At 44.2% G+C, this 21,961-nt stretch overlaps 1 protein-coding gene across 1 annotated transcript; it reads right to left on the bottom strand.

Moving 5' to 3' along the window:
* Positions 1 to 1,565: 1,565 nt before the first annotated feature.
* On the bottom strand, positions 1,566 to 8,835 carry LOC146205629 (uncharacterized). Its single transcript, XM_084590315.1, has 5 exons — positions 8,593 to 8,835; positions 6,807 to 6,947; positions 5,104 to 5,192; positions 1,996 to 2,215; positions 1,566 to 1,748 (listed from the first exon to the last, which is right to left on the bottom strand). The coding sequence occupies exons 2-5, from the start codon at positions 6,850 to 6,852 to the stop codon at positions 1,666 to 1,668; spliced, it is 438 nt and encodes a 145-aa protein (XP_084446441.1). The 5' UTR covers positions 6,853 to 6,947; positions 8,593 to 8,835; the 3' UTR covers positions 1,566 to 1,665.
* Between the last annotated feature and the right edge of the window lie 13,126 nt (positions 8,836 to 21,961).

Genomic DNA, 21,961 nt, shown 5'->3' with positions numbered 1-21,961 from the left:
TACACGTATCACCCCTCTAGCGCCCTCTACTTCCATCTCACACTGACATCACCTCAAGTGGCCTTGACTTTGACAGTGGTCACGAGCCACTTGGAGGCCTATGTGACTATATGCCCCAAAGTCACAGGGCGATTATCAGATCACGTGACTTTGACCTTGGCAGTGGGCACGGGCCACTTGGCCTATGTGACTATGCTCCAGTCACATAGCAACCACCAGGCCTAACACAGACGTTTGACTTCTAAGTCTCGTTACCTTGACCTTGCCAAAGGTCACGGGCCACTTGGTGGCGGCCGACGTGACTATGCCCCAAAATAACATGGCAACCACCATGCTTAACACAAAAGTTTTACCTGTAAATCTCCCTCAAGGTGAAAAGCGTGCATACCCGACGGCTCGATCTATACCTACCGTAGTGAAGCTTCGCTTCAAAACGTGCGCTGCTGAGCTGACTTTTTAGCATTGGATAAGTACACCACAAAGCATCAGCGAAGAAACGGGGATGCTTATGTGCAGTCGTGAGAAAAAGTGGTATACCACTTAACCGGCGGTGGAGCTGGAAAACATTGCATCAAAACGCTATCCAGCGACAGCAACAGGGACAACGACAGCGATACAATGGGGCACCACCACAATTGTCTTGATCACCGATAGCTCTTATCAGGTGACGTGGAAATGCAGTTTTCTCTAGATTTCTCGAGTTCCGGCATCGGTTAAGTGTTGTACACCACTTTTGCTCACTACTGTACAAGAGTTCTGAGTTGCTACACCAGTGACTTTTTTTTTTTTTTTTTTTTTTTTTTTTTGATGACGAAGTCTCTGAAATCGACACTAGGGTATCCTAAAGACAAACTTCATAGGTGCGGGGGTGTAGAAACTTCATTTTTAAAAGTGGCGGTGAGAAAAACGATGTTGGCGATGGCTTTAGTGAAATACAAGATGCTTCAGCGAACACTCAAAACTTAAAAAAAAAAAAAAAAAGAGTGCAACATAGAGGAGAAAATATTTGCAGTAACAAGCTCTCAGCCACGGCGGACACAATTTACTGTGGAACTCTTGTAATTATACAACTACATTAACTGAAACTCAGTAATTAACTTTTCAATTAAAACATTTCGGTGGTTAGTGGCAATAAATGGTAAATTTGAAGAAGTAATTAAGACGTTGCCAGATAAGCTTTTGAAACCAAGAGAAACTCATTATCTAAAGCGCCATAGCGTGAGGAAATCGCGCGCTTTTTGAGCACGGCATTGATTGGATGCGCAAGACCCTTATAAAAATGGGAACATCCTTTGAGTTCAATGTGAACTCAAAAAAGTCAGAAGGAAGCAACTTCCTCTGAACTGAGAATTGGCTACTGATTTTGAATTCACAGTGAATTAACTTTCTCTGACCATGCTGTGAATTTCCTGTGAATTTCCTTTGAGCTCCCAGGGAACAGACCGTTGTCAGTTTGAGTTGAGTTCACAGGCAGTGGCCAATTATTGGTTCAAAGGAAGTTCAAAGGAATGATGACTATGGGATATTTGGTGGATGTTCGAAGGAAGTAGGTTCAGACTGAAACATTTGTTTGTATGAGCTTATATTTATTTGAATAGATGTACTTCCTCTGTTTAGGCCTTGCAATTAGGCCTGCTTTCGAAGACCCTGCGACAAAAAATTGGATCACTGTCCACAATCCCAGTGCAAACTTGCGCAACTGCCGGTGACCACCTTGGCTAGTACTCCATTCAGCAAGCAGGTGTAGGCTGCAAAAAGAAAAAAAAAACATTAGAAGCATGACTGCAATGAACAAGCTAGAGTCCATCCAGCCTTCCTTAGCTTTTGTAAATTAAATATACAGAGCACGGACAGTGTGAGCGCCATGCAGGCACCACAGCATTATGCATTAAGGCAAGCATTATGGCCGTGACCATCACTGAAAAGTCAGCTGTTTGGACAATATTTCAGAATGCTCTTGCATCACATGCACAGGCTATGAGCTCGAGGACTTACAGATAACAGCATCCAATTTTGGGCAGCCCAGTGTCTTTTTTGGAGCTTGTTCCTTGCGGGCATTGCAGACACGGCCATAGAGTGAGCTTTCTTCCAGTTCTTCGGGTGAGAACACAACCCGCACCAAGTTACAGGCAAACTTTGTTGCTTGATTGCCCGCACTGAGTTTCATGCGGTCAATAAACTGCTGATTTACCATAATATTGCTGCCAATGTGCACCTGCAAGAACAAAAAGCAAATATTAGTACTATGACCAGTATTGTAACATACAACAATATTCCTTGATATGCAATAAGAAAATGAAGGGGCTTTACAAACAACAAAAAACTTAGACCAGCTTAAGAACATTCAAAGAAACCCCAAAATGCATAATTAAGGTCATTTGTTTGCAAGTAAAAATACACATTCAAGAAGCCGTACTTTAACATGTACAACAATGAAGGCATACGAAAACTATTGGATGTTTTTGACACCTTCCCGAGCGGTGTTTTGATCTAATTTTGAATCAGGCCAAACATCTTTTAACATTTTTATTAGTGTAACCTGACAATTGTGTAATATGTATTTAAAGTAACTAGCCAAAAAGAGGGCACATAATGCCCCGCAAAGGATTGAGCGCTAATAGTGCATTGCTATAGCAGAAGAAAAAACAAGAAATAAGAGATTTTTTTAACGACCTAATTTATGCTTGCATTTCAACAATAAAAAAAAAAAAAAAAAGATTTTAAGTCAGAAAATAAAGGGATTTACCCATCATTAACATTGCAAAGGCCATTAAAAGCCAGTTTAGACAGAGCACAGTGCCCACATTGTCACCTCCTGTTTAAAAATACTAACATCCTTTTCGTACATCAGAAGCTCAACCAATTAAAAAAACTGCCAATGAAGGTTTAGCAAAAGCATGCACTCCCTGCTCTGTATGTGCTACTTTGAGGCAACATTTAGTTTCCAGCTTGCACAGGTAGCTTTCATAATTTAACCCCTCAAGCGCTTTGGACAAGTAGCTCGTCCTTGCAAAGATGCCCTCAAGCCATTTTGGACGAGTGCTTGTCCTTGCAGGATAGATCCTCACCCTGAGAGTTTTAGGTGAGTACAGCGCTCCTCTGTGGCTTAGGTCATGCGCCATTTGACAGATGGCACCACTGACCCGTTAACTGCTTTTTGTTCTACCGCTTGAAAGCCTTTTAAGCAGCCTTAATGAGAAAAATGGTGCCTGGTAGAGGCAACGCATGCACTGTTGGCCCGTCATCGCGGGAAAAAAGCTTTTCTTCGTTGCCATCCTCGCCATCCGAAGATGGCTCAGACACCAATTTTTGCATTGTTATGGGAAGTGAAGACGACAGTGATGACATGAGTAGTTCTTCCGACGAAGATGATGACAGCTCAGATGATACTATTGCGAATTCTGAATGTCAGTGGATGAAAATTGACAACATTCCGATGAAACCCCCTGGGCTTCCATTCTTGGTCGTCCCTTGTAAAACATTTCCAGTTACCTCGCTATATGTTACTCGACTAGATTGCTGCTTATTGGCGGGCAGTTGATTTTTCACGTAATGAGCAATAAACTTCACTGCGCTCATTTGACTTAGTTTCTGGTTCAAATATTTTTGTCTCGGATACCTCCTTTTTTATTACACTGCCAATAGAAACCAGCAGTAAAAATAAAAACTAAAGGGACACTTAAGCTCCGCCTTTAAGGGTATGATGCGACCAGTGTAGGCTACCACCCAACATATAAAGCCCTGCTTTAACCAAGCTGTATCAACATGTCTGCGTAGCCTAGATGTAGCAAGCCTGACTCAGCATTGAAGAGCACTGGAATGTTGATTCGTATTTCACCTTCCCACCTCAAATGAACAACCGGAGTTAGCAGCTCTTCCTAACTTTTGGATATCATGTGGTCTCGTTAAGCCACACAAATCATCGAAGAATGTGTGTTCGGCCATGCCACTTGCCAGCGCCATGCTCTTGATGTTTCACTCACAACACAGACAACAAATTTTCATGTAATGGGGCCTTTAACGATATCGTAATTTTAAGCAATTTTAGCTAGAAATCTCGAAATAATAGTGCTCAAGGGGTTAAAGTGAAATTGAACTATTGTTGGATCAGCTTAAGAAGCCACAACTCCTTCTCAAAGGAGACCCTCCTGGCAATACCATGGTGGTTAATTGCCTTTGACTTGCCAGAGTGACATTGCAGGTGGCTGTCAGGTGCAAGTGGATTATATGCACATTAGCTTGAATACCATGATGACTGGACAAAGTCGCTAAAATGACTGATTAGAGGAGCACCAGCTGCGTCATTCGAGTTGTAGTGCAAAAAGATGGCCTTCCGAGATCGATAACCTAAGAAATTGCTGAATATTAAACAAGCTAATGGAAATCTCTTTTCTGATGAAAAGGGCTTTGCTATAGCCCAAGCTAAGTATGCTCAACAGGAAGCGTAAACAAAAGTAACCTTGCACTTCCGATCACTACAGCTTTCACAAAAACTCTTCCAAATCAATATACACACGAATGAAGTAACAGTCACTAAAATGAAAGGAAGCAGTTGGGATTTTTTTTCATGGTTGTTTTGACGAATTTAAGAAAATAGCACTGTCTGTCTTTTGTCGTTTCTATCAAATTGACATTCATTTAAAAATATCATTATGCTACTAATTATGCAGTCTGTGAGCCCAGCCTCATAAACAGCATCCCAGCCAGGGCAGCCGCTTTTCAGTGGAGCCGAAACGCAAGGTGCCCGTGTGCTATGTGTTGTCGGTGCACGTTAAAGCACCCCAGGTGGTCGAAATTTCCAGAGCCTTGCACTACAGTATCTCTCATAGCCTGAGTCGCTTTGGACATTAAACCCTAAGAGCCAACCAATCATAAAGAGCATTGCTTCTTGCCTATCTCTGAATTCAGTGACTGCTGACTTCATTCACATGGATAATGAGCTCCTCGTTTCCCTATCCCTGCACACTTCTCAATGGAAGTGCATGACTTGTGGCAGTGCTATCATAAAGCTAGAACCAAGTTCTTGTGTGACCCTTAAAAAAGTTTCATTGAGAAAGGCAGTAATGAGCACAACCATGCAGACACTAGACTAAAGCAACTAACCTGAGCCTCGGTTGGCAGCACAACTGCTTGTGTTGTACACGCAGCATTATTAACGGATTCCGTCAGCTGATTGACCAGCTCAGCAACATCTGAAAAAAAACAAAAAAGGAAAGCTGGAACAAAACATACTATTTCATCACTAGCAGCAGCAGCCCATGTAACATTCACCACAGGAGAAAAGCCTTTTCTTTGCCCTTGACTGCATGACCAACCCTTTTCTGTCACCAAATGCGCCATTCAAAATTTAGCTGCTAGACACTGGCATCACTCACGCACTCAAGGCGCCCTATCAGCGGTACATAATCTAGGGGATGCTGATAGCAATTGATGAAGCCAATGCTGACATCCCACTTCTGATCTCTGTTCGCTGTGGAAATGCCTGGATTGAATTAACTGCGGAGGACGTTGTAACTACAGTGCAACTGACGGGTGCTGCTATTGCTTAGAATGAATTCATGGGTGCGAATGATGATGCCGAGATAGCTGTGAGCGCTTTAACAGAAGTTAGTCAGATCACATCCCTGAAACAGTTTGTCGGTAGCAAGGGCCTTGAAGAGGTCAGCATGCAATATACATGTATGGCGGCAGCAATACGCCATACATTTGGACAAAGGCTGACACTCGAGTGTGTAGCTGATACTCGATAGCCCATGCTTCACCTATCTCGTGTCTGTCTTTCGTGTCGACATTTGCTAACATGGTGTAATGACCGAGTTAAGTTAGGCAGATTGCTGAGCCAGGTGCCGAGCTTGGACAAGCATAAATTTCCTGTTGTGAAAAAAAAAAAAAACACCACCTAAGTGACCAAAATGGCACAGGAAAATGAAGCGCATGCCATAAGGATTCCAAGGTCCAAGACAGGACGAGGCCACATATGATAATTTCATACAAATTTAGATTTTTTGCTGTCCCTCCTGCGCTCATTCTAGATGCACCTCATCATTTGCAGGAGACTCTGAGGTTAAAATCTGAGGGAATCAAGGGTTCCATTCAGATACGCCGTCCACAGTAATGCAAGAGCACCACAGACCTGCCGCAGCCATCTGGCTACAACTTATACCCCGTGAATGTGTTTGAACCTAATGCAGCTCTCCGGGTTCACTGGAGCGTTGTTGTCACTGACCACTCCAGAACAGAAAGGAACCCAATCCCGCGCCCGTTTTTCGGCCTCGGCTTGAGCAGCACAAATCAGCACAGGTGCTCACCTTGAGTGGCATTTGTTTACCATGCATTTTCATGCAGCTATCACATACGACAACAGGCTCAATCTCAGATGCATGCCGATCCCAAGCAATGACATGTGACACGCAAGTCACTGTAACACAAACAAAGCATGCTTGCAGAGCAGGAGTGGCAGCAGTTCATCTGCTACGTGCACTGCAAGAATGGTGGTTGGTGGCGTCATGCAGCAGCGCCACGGTGTAGCTGAGCACTACTGTACACCACCTATAATGTGTCGCAAAGACAACTACAGGAGGAACGCCAATCCTAATCCTCAGTGTAGGGGGAACCTTATTGCAGCAACATAATCTTACTGGTGCTTTTACTAGGACGTGCTACAGACCAAGAGGTCTTATTCATTTAAGAGTTAGCACTTGAATTTGTTATGCTTTACGTAGCATCTGGCGACACAGCAAATAATTTCAGTCTCATGGCAATGGAGATCAGCATTCCAATGGCTTCAGAAAAAAGCGATCACATACCGAGCATCTGACGTGCTTCATCTCTTGCGGCCTTATATTTCTTCATTCTTTTTTTTTTGCAGACCCCACTTCATCCTCAAGCTCCAGGACTCTCTTTTTTGCATCTGTTGGCTTAGACATTTTGTCACAGCTGCAGCTTTCCTGCAACACGACATGTGGCAAGGTCTATTCACTAAATTGTATTTGCACTCAAATGCATCATACAAAAATTCGGTATAACGCATTGTGCAGATATCTGGTTCCACACATGAGATTAGCAAAATAGTGACCAAATGAAGACCACTGACAAGAGAAACGCAGCATGGACACTGTTTAGGGTTCAAAGCAACACTTCTTAAGGAGGAACATTAGCCCTTGAGCAAACCTTGGCACATAAAAGGACATGGTAATGTTTAACTGCAAGCTGACACCATCCAGCATCACTACTGCTAAAGTGGGCAGAATGCCCACTTAAGCAGTAGTGGACAAAACAAAGGATGCATTTCCAGATAAACAGTTTGAGCTCCCACGCATACCGTAAAACATAGCCACTCTGCTGTATGGTAGGTTCATGGTGTTTTATGTCCCAAAGCAACTTAAGCTATAGCAATGAGGGATGCCGTAGTGGTGGGCTCACCTGGGGTTTTTTAATGTGCAAATGACATCATACAGTACACAGTCAACTTGCATTTCACCTCCACTGAAATGCGGCCATGAATGCTGGGATTGTACCCATGTACAGTCGTGAGCTTTATGAAAGGGAGCATGCGATCCCGTGGCAGATAGCCTCATCCAGAAGTAGTGGCAAAGTGCAACGGCAGCATTGAAAATGAAGTGGAGAAAGCGGTGCCCTTCCACCTGTTGGCCGTACCCCATGCACTGGGAGCAACTTTTACATCGGCAGCTAAAAATCATTGCAGCATTATGCTGTTGGTAACTGATATCACTGCTTGCTTTGCTATGCTCTGACCTAGCAACCCAGCGTAGGCTGGTAACTCAGGCAAAAGCGGCAGCCCAGGCCACTGGAGTCTTAGAATGGAGACTCCACACACTGCCTCCCCACCACACACACTTTTTTTTTTCCCTTTTTTTTAATAAAGTTCTCTCGCTCTGCGCGAAATCTGAGGAATGGCTGGTAGCGAAGAAAGGAAGCATGTTTGACGCTTCAATAAAAAGAAACAAACAAATAAATATGAAAGTAAATGAATGCGACAACACGTTAGACGCTTTTATCTGCTTAAACTTCAGTCGCCTGCAGCTGTGAAAGCGTCCGTTTCGCTGCTACACTACCAATTGTCTCGGAACGAGCATCCTGGGCATCTTTAAAACTTGTTCTAAATCAGCTTCAATAATCAAGGAGCTGCCATTCTACATGCCGCACCGTTCCGAGACAATGCGGGCAGGGTGTTTTTTTTTTTTTTTTTTTTTTTTTTTATATATACATAGAGCCCAAATTGGGAAGCCTACTCCTGTTATCACGAAACACCGAGAATTGCCATTTGCTGTGTAAACAGGGAGAATCAGGTCCACGTAACGACAGCAGCCGCGTTTATTCTACTTCTTATTTCCGCAAATTCAGTTCATTATGCATTTTTGTTTTAATTTCACGCAATTCCCGGAATCAACTGTCTACCTCTTTCACCATGTGCACTACTGTTACCTGCCGGTTAACACAATGCGGTCGTAATGCGGGCATGTAAACGACTTCGCGACACGACTCACCGCGAGTAGCAAAGGAAGGTGTTTCACAGGTAAACATTATTAAGACACGAATACGAAAAGAGACAAGAGACGTTTGACTACTTACCCACTCCGAGAATGAACGTAGGAGAGTACGACCCCTCCTTCCACTGGGCATGTAGTACTCCTTGGTTTGGAATAATCTTCCAGTATTTTGGATTATCCATCAGTTTCGCCTGCAGTTCTTTTGATAGTAGGTTTCTTACAGGGTAGCGATCGCCCATTTAACCAAGACATGATCGGCCATTTGCACTACTCACGCTAAGAAAACACGACGAATACAACGAACGCGAACAATCAACTTCCTACGGTCATGAAACACATAGTGAAGCATGCCGCCGGCTGTTTTCACGAAAACGATAGCGCTAGAGCAGCTAGAGTCTCAAGCGCCATTGCAAACTTTTAAATGCATTTTTGCAAACTTCACAAATTTTCAAAATAAAACTTATAATTTATAAACAACCTTAAACGTTTGTTTTTTTAGTAGTAATATGTGATGCGTAACAAAACACAAAATAATTTAAGCAAATTATTGCCACGAGCAGCTGCAGCGCCCTTTTTTTTGCTGCGGAATTCTTGTGGTGCATGTCAATCTTCATTGGTTTTACTCGCCGTGAGAACGTTGGTTTTACTGGCAGTATTCGTAACCTCGGCTGCGGGGGCTTCTGTGCGTGGTGGTACCGACGTACCGACGTCGCTGACGTATTAATTGCTGGACTTTAAACTGTGATAGGAGGTAAACGAGCTTGACTTTCGTGAACAATGTGACATCCGGTACTAGGCACATCGTGAAGTGCATTTAACTGCAGGCTTTTGAAGCCGTTATCGATGGTGCTGCGGTAACCGCCTACCCGTCGAACGCACTGGAAATGCCACCACGGTAAAAGCGTACTTGCGCGACGTCAACGTCGCGCCGTACCGAAGTGCACTAAATCACGACGGAAGCAGGCCGCGCTTGCTAACAGCGTCGCCCTTGGCGTCGCTGCGAGCCAAGAGTTGCCAGGCTGCAATGCCGACGCAAATACTGACGAACCCTGCCAGCCCTGCGCCGAGCTTTGTTGCGTACCGTGTCAGAGTGCTGAAGCCATGCTGAAGCAGCGGTCACGGATGTATGTACATGCCGTCTCGCGCATGCATCGCCATCGAACCAGCGGGCTGCGAAAGCGATGAATTAGAACCACCTGGCATTCTTTAACATGTATGAAAATTCTTGAATGTATTATATTTTATCTTAAAAAATTCAGAGGGGCAAGAAATAGACCAAGTAATGCCACACACACAAAAATAAGCACAAGAAATGAATGAAAAGAAAGTTATCTTTACACTTAAGGACAAAGGAAGGAAGGTGGTGAATATTATTGGTCCTTGTGTGGTGACTAAGAAGAAACTTGCGCTAAACATAAGATCTAGCGCGTGAAAAAGAAAAAAAAGCATGGATTTAATAAAAAATGAAAAAGAAAAATTAAAATGATGTTTACTTGCACAACAAAGAAACGAATGCGATTTTGTATATTTTGATAAATGTATAATTGGTTTATTCAAAAAAGTTCAGAAGTTAGAAAAGTGCAAGGGATACTAATGAAAGAAAAAAAAATGAGAAGTATAGCTGAAAAGAAAAATGAGCTTCATATGTTTTCGCTTAAGAACAAAAAAAAGAAGGTAGGATGCAGAAAGAGTAAAGAGAACTTACTTTCTCTTTACTTGAGGACAAACAAAGGAAGGTCATTATTGATATTGCCAAAGAGAGCCAGTTTAAAAATGAGCTTCCTTCTGTCAAAAGAAAGGAAAGTCTCAACAAGGTGAGCTCAAAGGAAACTTCCTTTAGTCAAAAGAAAGGAAAAGTCTATAGGAAGGCTGTTCAGGAAGCAAAAAGGAAAAACAAAGGAAGTAAAAAGGAAAATTCGATTTTCATAAGGGGAAGCTCATTGCTGACGGAGACGTCCGCTCCTGTCATGTTGCAGTGACTACGGCGCCAAATTCGAACTGCCTGCTCTACTGCGCCATGTCATGCGCTTTAGATAGAGTCAAAATCTGTGCGCGGGAGCTTTTCGCTTGATCTGTGCGCCACATCAGTGTTCTGATGAGTCAGTCGCCAATAGCGGTCGTGTGAGAAGGAATGTGAAGAATGAAAACGGTTAATGGTGATCGGTAAGGAATACGTATTATAAATAGACATCGATCGACTAGTGTCGACTAATGCTAATGACTAACAAGGCTTATTAATAATGACCAAAAATGACTTGTAATGGCCAATATGTCAAACTACGACTTGCAAAGTTGCAATGACCGCAAGTGATTGCAAATGAGTAAAAAGGCTTAGCTATGAGTGGTAATGACCGCAATGACTAGGCAGGAGTCATTATGACTACGAAACGACCGATATGTCATACGACGACTTGAATGGCGCGCTACAACTGATGGGAAAGGAGTAAAAATTCTTAGCGATGAGAGGCATAAGATCGGAGAGGAAGTGTAGGCTTTCGCGGTTCTGCTCTTCAGAGACATATAAAAGACCCTCATTTTTTTTTTTCCGTCGCTCTTAAACATAACGAACACGATGCTGGAAATGACTGGTCTTTCCCTTGCACCAAGCTGCGGGGCAAAACAATGCACATGACGCAACGCAATACAGCTTGAAGTTCGAATTTGGCACTGCAGTTGCAGCAACATGTTATCGACGGATGTCGCATCTGCACCGTGCTTCCTGCGCGTCTAAAGCGCTCTGTTTGGGTTTCGCGCGCGAAAAAAATTCGCCAAAATTACTCGCTTTGCAGGCCTTCAGAAAATTTGCTTTTCGTCGTTTCAAAAACTTATTGGCATCGTACATCTTGTCCACAGTCTCAAACTTTTAATTGTCACTAACAACCATGCTACGATGTCTAAATAGCTAATTAGTGAGTTTCAGTTAATTAACAGCATGACGTCCGCCGGGGCTGTGTTCCTGCCAGAGTTTTTTTTTTTTTTTCTATTTTAAACTCCTTATTTTAGATATCCTCGGAAAGGTTCGCTGAAACACCCGTGGTATTAAGAAATTGGAGGACGCTTAAAGTTCACCTTTACGAGTTCGATGTGATGACGTTATCGGGCACCGTTCGCATCGCCTTCTTATGCTCTTCAGCCTCACAACGAATACTTCTTATGGCACACCACTCCTTTTCTTTTATTTAGTGCGGGGTGAAATTTCACTCCTGCCTTGATTTTACCCACCAATCAGATAACCTCCGCTTGGTTATTTCTTCCCGCTTAAAGTTTATAGTCTTTTTATCTCAACTGTCCTTAGGCCACAATGCTTTGAAGGCGATGGATGGGTGTATAAGGCATTGAATAGGGCCGCGGCTCGCGCCATCTGTCGCGGAAGTGCAGTACGATCGAATAAATTTTTCTAGAGAGCGCCACATCGCAGGTAAGCAAAGCAGAAATGTTCTCTGCTATTCGCTAACTATTGCTTCCGTAATTAGTTTCTTTCTAATGACGCACCTAAACATTAGCTGACAGTCATAAGGCAATGCATACATTAGATCCGCCTTTATTCGGAGAATCAATGCTGTTCTGCGGCGGATTGATTGCCTGCTCGCCTCTTACTGCGAAAGAACCATGTTCGACTACACGGGTTTCCGCAGAACTTTTATTTTGTCTTTACTTTCTTCTGATTTTTCTGTTACAACCACAACGCCGGCACCGGCTTTTCTGGGACATGGGGCCCTTATACGCTATCGCGTTAAAAGCACCATACGACTCCATGAAGTGCTGCGCAAGCCATGTAAGAAGGCACTATACCTCAGGGTGCCTGTAAATGTCGAAATGTAATTTTATATACGTAATTTCATTCACGACCGCACTTTTGTCTCTAGTGTAGACTGGCCGTTTTCACGTATACAGCAGCAGCTGATATAGAGGCTACATATTTGTTGACGTGTATAGGTGTCAGTGTTGCGTCGACATAACGCGCACTTTTGAGTTCATCGTTTTCGAGAGCCAGTATATGAATCCGCGTGACATTCGGTTGCGCAGCTCTGCGCAAGCCCAATTCTGCCTCAAGTTCTGATGGCCAACGGGGTACAAGGGGTAGTATGTGTGATATACACACGATGACGCCACACACTGTCAGTAGCCCTGCAAACGCCTGTCCATATGGGTAAGTAGCTTGGCTAGGAACCCCAAACGGGGTTCTAAAACTATAAGCGCTGACGCCACCACGGATTACGTTGCAAATAGAGCAAATGACAACCGACGTCGAAGTGGAGCAGTGATCTCGGTACATTGCAAGTCTGCGACTAAGTAAGAAGCCAAAGACTGAAGGCGTGCTGCGGGCCAAACAAGCATGGACGAGAGAGAGAGAGTAGGCGTAATGGGCGACTCAACAATATCCTGGGGTACTGGGTCGAGAAGCAGAGCAGTAACATAAATTGTAAATTTGTTTATAGGAAATGAAAGGGGCTGTATCTAGCTGTCACAGTTCTCGGTGGACGCCTGAACCACGTAGTAAGGGAAGGAAGGGTGGGAGTAAAAGAGGGAAGAGAAAAAGAGGTGCCGCAGTGTAGAACTCCTGAATAATTTCGACAACCTTGGGATCTTTAACGTGCACTGACATCGCATCGCAGTAGGACGCCCTTGCATTTCGCCTCTATCGAAACGTGGCAGCAGCGGTCAGGTCCGAATCCGGCTACTTCGGTTCGGTAAGTGAGCGTCTTAATCACTAAGCCACCGTGTACGTGCATCGAGACTGGATTATACACACAATCGCCAAAGGTTTGACATCACTGCGTTACGCTCTAAACTTATAGCTAAACTTAATGCTGTATAAAAAATCCTCATTTTTTTAACTAGATTTTAAGCTTTTTCTCTTTTCGATCACAGTACGTATCTTACAGCTCGACTAGCTCCACTGCTATTGATGTCACATCGGGTGTACCCCAAGGCTCCGTCCTTGGGCCTCTACTTTTTTATTATACATTAACGATCTCCCATCGAACATTTCTTCTAATATTCGTCTTTATGCTGAAGACTGTGTTCTATATGAAGTCATTAACGGCCCTAATGATCATTATCGTATCCAAGAGTCTTTTAACGGGTTTCGCAACGGGTGTAACACATAGCAAATGAGAATTAATTTTACGAAAAATGTCTTGTCTTTCTGTAATAAGTCTTCCCCCTCTTTTTTCAGGTACTCTTCCAATGGCCGTACCATTGATAAAGTTCCTGTGTATAAGTATCTTGGTGTTATTTTTCCACATCGATTGCATATGTAGTAAATCACTGAAAAAATTAGGTTAGCTTGGGCGAATGCTAACTCATTCTCCCAAAACACAAAATTACTAATGTATTATTCCTTAATCCGTCCAGTTCTCGAGTATGCGTCTGTTGTTTCGAACCCTTATAAGCAGTTGGAAATTAACAAGCTTGAAGCAATCCAGAAAAACGCTGTGCGATTTATATGTCATCGTTACGATCGCGACTTTTCTCCCTCATCTACGCTCTCTTCCTTGAGCCTAACCACGCTCTCTTCACGTCGCCGCGTCGAATCCTGAAAATTCTCGCATTCCATAGTCAGCTCTGCAGCCAGGATTTCTCGTGATAATTACATTACCTTCGCGCCAACATCATCTACAAGGAGTCATCACGACCTCAACTTAGTACCCTACCACGCATGTACTAACATGTTCAAATTGAGTTTCTCCCCCCGCTCTATTGCACGCTGGAATTCATTAATTGGGTCTATTCGCTCATATCTTCCACATAGTTTTTCATCCGCCATCCAGGATACATAACCCTGGTCATTTATGCTCTGCGTGTATTTGTGAATGTTCTTGTATATATTTTTTCTGCGTATTGTATTATACTTTGATTACCAAGTAACATGATACTCGATGTATATGCATGTGCTTTTGTAGCCCACTCCTGCCACAGCACACATATGCGCTGCAGTATGTATGAATAAAATCTTAATGAGAAACACCACCAAACTCATCATACTCTGCGTCATAATTTAGGTAATTATTTCATGAATCAGAGGGTCATGGTCATCCGCCGTCCCATTGGGCAAATGGCGGCCATTTTTTATTTTTTTTTTTAGCACGCTAGCAGAACAAGAAGCATGGCATGAATAACCAGGTGGTATAACAGCGTCGTGCACGTCCCGTGTACCTTTAATAAGTAGGTCGCTATTTCTGACGAAAACCACGCAAAAATGGTACCGCGCGGATGAAGGCTTGTGATTGCTTTTGGTAATACATTTTCTTGTACATATCTGACACCAATACCACTTTCGCGTCAAGGAACGAATAAATTCGAAAGTATCCTCTATTTCTGGACTGCATTACGCAGGCATTAAACAGAAGTGCCATGTGGCAAGATTGGAGCGCTCGTCACAAAATAAAACGTTGAATTGCATTTTTTCTTGGGATACTACCCGCATACTGCGCGAGATCCCACAGCCAATCGAGAAGTCCATTGACTCTTTTAAAAGTTTGAAGGGAGAAAACGTGTGTGTGTGTGTGTGTGTGTGTGTGTGTGTGTGTGTGTGTGTGAGTGTGTGAGTGTGTGAGTGTGTGAGTGTGTGAGTGTGTGTGTGTGTGTGTGTGTGTGTGTGTGTGTGTGTGTGTGTGTGTGTGTGTGTGTGTGTGTGTGTGTGTGTGTGTGTGTGTGTGTGTGTGTGTGTGTGTGTGTGTGTGTGTGTGTGTGTGTGTGTGTGTGTGTGTGTGTGTGTGTGTGTGTGTGTGTGTGTGTGTGTGTGTGTGTGTGTGTGTGTGTGTGTGTGTGTGTGTGTGTGTGTGTGTGTGTGTGTGTGTGTGTGTGTGTGTGTGTGTGTGTGTGTGTGTGTGTGTGTGTGTGTGTGTGTGTGTGTGTGTGTGTGTGTGTGTGTGTGTGTGTGTGTGTGTGTGTGTGTGTGTGTGTGTGTGTGTGTGTGTGTGTGTGTGTGTGTGTGTGTGTGTGTGTGTGTGTGTGTGTGTGTGTGTGTGTGTGTGTGTGTGTGTGTGTGTGTGTGTGTGTGTGTGTGTGTGTGTGTGTGTGTGTGTGTGTGTGTGTGTGTGTGTGTGTGTGTGTGTGTGTGTGTGTGTGTGTGTGTGTGTGTGTGTGTGTGTGTGTGTGTGTGTGTGTGTGTGTGTGTGTGTGTGTGTGTGTGTGTGTGTGTGTGTGTGTGTGTGTGTGTGTGTGTGTGTGTGTGTGTGTGTGTGTGTGTGTGTGTGTGTGTGTGTGTGTGTGTGTGTGTGTGTGTGTGTGTGTGTGTGTGTGTGTGTGTGTGTGTGTGTGTGTGTGTGTGTGTGTGTGTGTGTGTGTGTGTGTGTGTGTGTGTGTGTGTGTGTGTGTGTGTGTGTGTGTGTGTGTGTGTGTGTGTGTGTGTGTGTGTGTGTGTGTGTGTGTGTGTGTGTGTGTGTGTGTGTGTGTGTGTGTGTGTGTGTGTGTGTGTGTGTGTGTGTGTGTGTGTGTGTGTGTGTGTGTGTGTGTGTGTGTGTGTGTGTGTGTGTGTGTGTGTGTGTGTGTGTGTGTGTGTGTGTGTGTGTGTGTGTGTGTGTGTGTGTGTGTGTGTGTGTGTGTGTGTGTGTGTGTGTGTGTGTGTGTGTGTGTGTGTGTGTGTGTGTGTGTGTGTGTGTGTGTGTGTGTGTGTGTGTGTGTGTGTGTGTGTGTGTGTGTGTGTGTGTGTGTGTGTGTGTGTGTGTGTGTGTGTGTGTGTGTGTGTGTGTGTGTGTGTGTGTGTGTGTGTGTGTGTGTGTGTGTGTGTGTGTGTGTGTGTGTGTGTGTGTGTGTGTGTGTGTGTGTGTGTGTGTGTGTGTGTGTGTGTGTGTGTGTGTGTGTGTGTGTGTGTGTGTGTGTGTGTGTGTGTGTGTGTGTGTGTGTGTGTGTGTGTGTGTGTGTGTGTGTGTGTGTGTGTGTGTGTGTGTGTGTGTGTGTGTGTGTGTGTGTGCGCGTGCGTGCGTGCGTGCCGGTCACTTTTGCTTTCTAATAAAGATACCTGTTCAATACGCAGAGCAAGGCGAGTCAAGTCTGGTTTATTCATTGGTTGGGAAGGAGGACAGCATTTTGAAGAAGTCACTTCCCGTGTCCCTGCCGCTGTCAATAAAACTGCGCAAGCATAGCACCAGGCTTTATCGGTAGCCTGGTCGTTACGTGAGGTAACCTCGTTTCGGCCTGCGTGCATGCTTTACCCAAAATGGATGTGCCGCGCGCTCGCGCAACTTAAGTTTGGCCTGAGTGCCTTCTATGCGTCGCGCGCCCTTATGTTCCCCCACCCCCTCCTCGTGTTGCCCGCAAACGGGCAGAAAAAGTAAATGAGATTGCACGAACGCCGAGAAAAAGACGCGCACTGGTGTAGTTGCTAATGCATTCAGCTGCCATCAGCCTTGCTTTGTTTTCTCAAGGTAACGACGTTTAATATAAACCGATCCTTGGGTGAGATTTACGTAACTGGAGCTTAGCTCAGCGGAAGTCCATGCTTGTTAGCACCGGGGCAAAGACGCACTTTCGCAGCATGGTGTTTTCTGGGGCATTACAGCAAAGGACGATAGCGGGGAAGTACTGAATCGGTCCTGAAGAAAGCTTTTCTGTTTCTGTTCTGTTTCAATAAAAACGAAGTAAAGAAGCCATCACCTGACCAGCTGAATACCGAGCAAGTAAAGTTACTCTGCCTTCTTGCTTATTTGTGTAAGTTCCTCTGCCTGTATCATATGGCACGCTGAAGAGGTTCACGGTACATTCAATAATACGAACTAAGACATGATTATGTCAAAACGCGAAATTTCGCTGCAAACGCAGTGATAGAAATAGTATGGCTGCAGTCTAGAGCCATAACAGCGTACAATATTTTTTTAAGCTTCTGGGGCCCATCTGGAAACGAAGTATATTGACAGTTGATCAAAAACAATGATTAGATATAGTTTGTTTGTGTCGGTTCGTGTCAACGAAGTGAACAAACGCAGTTTCTAAACCCCGTAGAGTTAAGTCCCCGTTAGGTGGTTTCTATTGTTTTTCGTGACCAAAAAGTCGGACACACAGTATCGGTGACCCATGAAAATGAATAGAGCGAGCCTTGTGATCAAGGTATTTTTGACAAACTTTTATCCAATCATGCAGCAGGTTTTTGTAAGAACTCGATGCTATATTCGTACAGACTGCATAAAGCGCAGTAACGGCGGCAGCAGAGAACTGGCTGTCTTCGGGAGCAGCTTCTCTGACGTCATGCGTTGCAGTACCACCTAGAGTAGATAAAGGTGGCCGCGCTTTTGCTACAAAAAAAAAAAGAGAAAAATATCGATAGCATGCTATTAACAATATCGCTCATGGTAAAGGAGGTGATATTAAAAGAGAGCTAACGCTGCAGGTGGAGGCAGAGGGTACGCGTGGACGGATACTATTAAATGTGTGCGGGAAGTAGGCAGTCGCAGCTGGATCAAGAACAAGGGTTAACTGCAGAGGCGTTCGTGCATGCAGAGGGCGTAGATTGAGAACGTTGAGGAGGATCATGATGACACTTACCAAAATATGCAGTTTACTATCGTTTGCCTTTCAGGCTATGGAATATTATTCGTTTTTTAGGCGTGATTTTTTTTTTTTTCGGGAGGCCTCATGCCAACAAACTCCAATGCCAAAGCAAACGCCAAAACGTCTCAGCTGCCACTGCTAGACCAGGCATAGCTAGGCATGACACTATAGTGGCCATTGAGAAGAACTAGTCGGTATACCAAGTATGTCTTTGTACTGACGGAATTATCAGGACAAACCACAGAAAAGAGCTAACACTTATGGGACTGCGGCAGACACACATTCATTCAATTCATTTTTCGTTATTTTTCCAGAACAAAAAATACATCCTGGAGAGTCTCAAGGGCTAAAAGCTGCTAGAAACAGCTTGACAGGGGCCCAACAACCTCTGAAAGTGGCAGTCAGCGACAGAATGCACATGAACTGGATTAAACGAAAAGAAAAAAAAAGCAACAACAACAATAGAGTACAATGAAATTATGAACAGTTGCAAGGAGTACATTTTACAAATCCAAAGCAAGTCTGATACATAAAATTAGAAGAACAGCAAGCAAGAAGAAGAAGAAACATTCAGAAATCATATGTGGCTAAAGTATGTTATAGAGGCACACACAAGCTAGCTATATATTAAATACATTTTGAGGTCATTCAGACTCACATTAGCTAGAAATTTGTAATTATTAAGAGCTGATGGCAACCACTTCGACAGCCTGGCGGGTAATTCCTTTTATATAGCTTTTTTTTTTCTTCCTGCAGTCAAGCAAGCGTTACTATACAAATGGAACACTGGCGCCATTCATTACTTCCGTCTGTAGTGAATATTTATATTTGGCGGAATAGTCTATGGTGCTTTTACGAGTCGCGTAAAATGAGACCATGCAGTTCACTCGATGTCTTTAGCAATGGGACGCTATGGGTAAAAGCATATAAGAAGAAAAAAAAAAAAAACAGAAACCACGCACTGTTTTTCGACGTCACACCGGAGTTACGTCACACGAAGTCGAACCATAGCAACCCATCTGTCTTCCTCACATTTGCGTGCTGCTTCCTCCCTGTACTTCCCGAGGCGATTTTCATGAATTCGGTGCCGTGCTGCAGCGGCGCCGCGAACTGTACACTCTTAATCTGGTTCCACATAGGTTCCAGTTATAAGTGGAACTTTTAAAAAAGTTCCGCTTATAAGTGGAACATTTTTCAAAGTTCCACTTATAACCGGAACGTATGTGGAACCAGATTAAGAATGTAGAAAGGCTGAGCGCGCGGAACATACCCGTTTGCCCCGTCGCATGAGTGGTTCGGCTGCACACTGAGACTTTGTTGTCCGTTTCTTGCTGCAAGAATATTTCTTGACATTGTTGTTACATGAAGATCCACAATTTGGCAAGATAGAATAGCAGCTAATGGCCGTTGCTTAATTTTTGCGCTGCTGGCGTTACAGAGAGACAACAAAAATGATCTTTGAACGCTGTAGTAAAGCGCTCCCAGGACTACGACAACCCAGTTCTTCTCAGGCACGTAGCCCAATATTCGTATTGTAGAAGAAGGCCAGGTGGAGACGGCAAGGCAAGGGACGCCGTGCCTGGCGTTTATTCTGTTGACGAACCGAGGCGCGTGCCACAGGCGGCACCTCGGGATGATCACGATGCCATGTACAAGTGAAAGAAGATGATCCGTGGAAAGCGGACAGCATCTTTAAAAATATCTACCTTGACTACAATTGCATGTGTGAACACGACGCGAGGTGCTATTTTATTCCAATGAAACCGGTAAAGGCGCTCCCTGCGAGGGTATTATACAGAGGGTGGCAACAGTTCAAATATGAAAATACAAGAGGGAAACGTGTAACATTGCAAACTTGAGCGATAAACAAAAGTAGAAAAGCGAAGTAAACAAATAGAAAACAACTATCGAAACGCGGCGGAAAACCACAACCCCCCAAAAATGACCAAAATAAAAAAGAACGCAATAAGAGAAGTGAAAAATAAAACTAAAATCTTAAACACATCATGGCGAGGAGAAAATAGAAAAACTACACATAGCTTTCAATTTTTGAACGTTCTTGAAATGATGTCTTATTTATTTCAGTTGCGATTGTTGAAGGCACCCGGTTAACCACCGGATGCACTCGCGGCCAGTGGAGTCCTTGAAAAAGGCGGAGGGATGACAGGACTCGAGTAGAACTGAGCGAAATTAAGTGTGTTATAGCACTTTTATATTCATTGCATCTCTTCCACCTAAAGCATACCGACAAGGCTGAGGGCACAAGGCAAACAACAACAACAGTGCGCGCAAACCGGTGGCCTGATTGGTCTGGCTTTTGACTTGCATACCTACCATTAGAAGTCTATAGCAACTGATTGTAGCGCTCGGCTCATAATATTCAGGACCGAGAAAAACGCAAGAGGGTGCTGCTTTGTTAGTTAAGTGTCAAACGACAATGACTACCAAGCCTATCTATTTCGCATTGTGTGAGTCAGCTTAGCTAACTGACATAACCGGATCTTGCTGAATTTATTTCTGGTTTCTTCATTCAACCAAAATTTTCATCGTCGATTTTATTAACTTTAAACTGTCTCCAGGGCGCACATCTATCGTATACCACTTCAATATGAAGCCGGTCATTTTCAAACTTTAGTAAGTTCTTCATTGCTTATATTTCATTCCTTTACACCATCGACAACAGACTGCATAAGACGTACTGTTTTCCATTGGCAAACAAGTGTGAGCTTCTCATGAAGTTTCAAAACTAGCGCGATTTCACATAGTTGGACCCTGGATTATTTCAAACGTCCTATCCAGGGCGTGACAATCGCCAATAGAGCTTCGTTGAACACGAGCGCTCGGGCGTCAAGTCCGCGGCGTTCCAAATTTTGGAGACAGTCGTTTTTATAGTCGTGCAACCCTATCAGCCGGGTTGCAGCACTATACTGACCAGCTCGTGGACAAGTAGAACTATCGTGTAACATAAATGACGATGCCGTACGAAGACGATCATGATACGTGTTTTTTCCCCTTCGCGCCAATGCAATAGGCGGCGCAACAAACACCCGCTACCAGCACCCGGCGCCATCTATTAAAAAGACTCTCACGTGGCGTAGTCGTGTGCCTACATGCTATACTGTCCCAGCAGAAAATCGTGCTCATGGAGTAGCGGCGATGTCCGAGGGATCTAAAGGCCGGAATGCATGCAGCGTTTTTTTCCACGATTTTCGCGCGTCGAAAACTGCCGCGCCGACGCGACGCACAGCTCGAGATACATAGAACGTCGAAGCGGCGCGAGCGCCGCCGCGGATGACTTGATGCGAAAGCAAATACATCAGCCAGCGGCAATAACCGTAGAGCGAAGTACGTGAGAGAAGCGACGCTGTCCCTTGTGTTAAAATTGCGATAGTGCGCATTCCAACACTACTGTGCTAAAAGTAGAAAGCATACACAGGTCGCACAAGGATTTGGCTCGCTCGAATGAACGAAGATACCTCGGAATGTCCGCTCGGATACCAGCGGCACGGTTTTTTTTTTTCTTTATAAATTTCGCTTCAGGGAGAAAACAAATACATTACGATCCGAGAGTAGGTAATATACTCACAAAAAAGCGACATTCCGTGCTTGATTAAGCGTTTATTTTTACGATAATCACATTTATGCGGCCAAACTGCCGCACACCTCGTCAGCCATGGCGGCCATGCTGACAGCGGCCGCTGAAACCGGGGGCCCGATCCTCGATATTCGCCTTTTCGGCCATGTTGTGACGTACCCGTGACGTGTAAATTGAGGCGGTGCTAAAATGCGTGAACACAGAAATTGATGACGAAATTTAAAAACAAGGAAAATATTTACAAAAAATAACGCCGTCGTCTGCTACTTGGCGCCGATTACAAAAAAGCCAACGCTGCGATGCCGAGAAGCTGAAGGGTCGGTGAGAACCGTGTTTACGCTGCATATACGCGTCGCGCGGCAGG

This window comes from Amblyomma maculatum, chromosome 1, assembly GCF_055883805.1.
Source record: "Amblyomma maculatum isolate TAMU_Amacu chromosome 1, ASM5588380v1, whole genome shotgun sequence".
Lineage (NCBI taxonomy): Eukaryota > Metazoa > Arthropoda > Arachnida > Ixodida > Ixodidae > Amblyomma > Amblyomma maculatum.
Note: the sequence above shows the minus strand (reverse complement) of the source record. Positions and strands in the feature narration are given on the sequence as shown.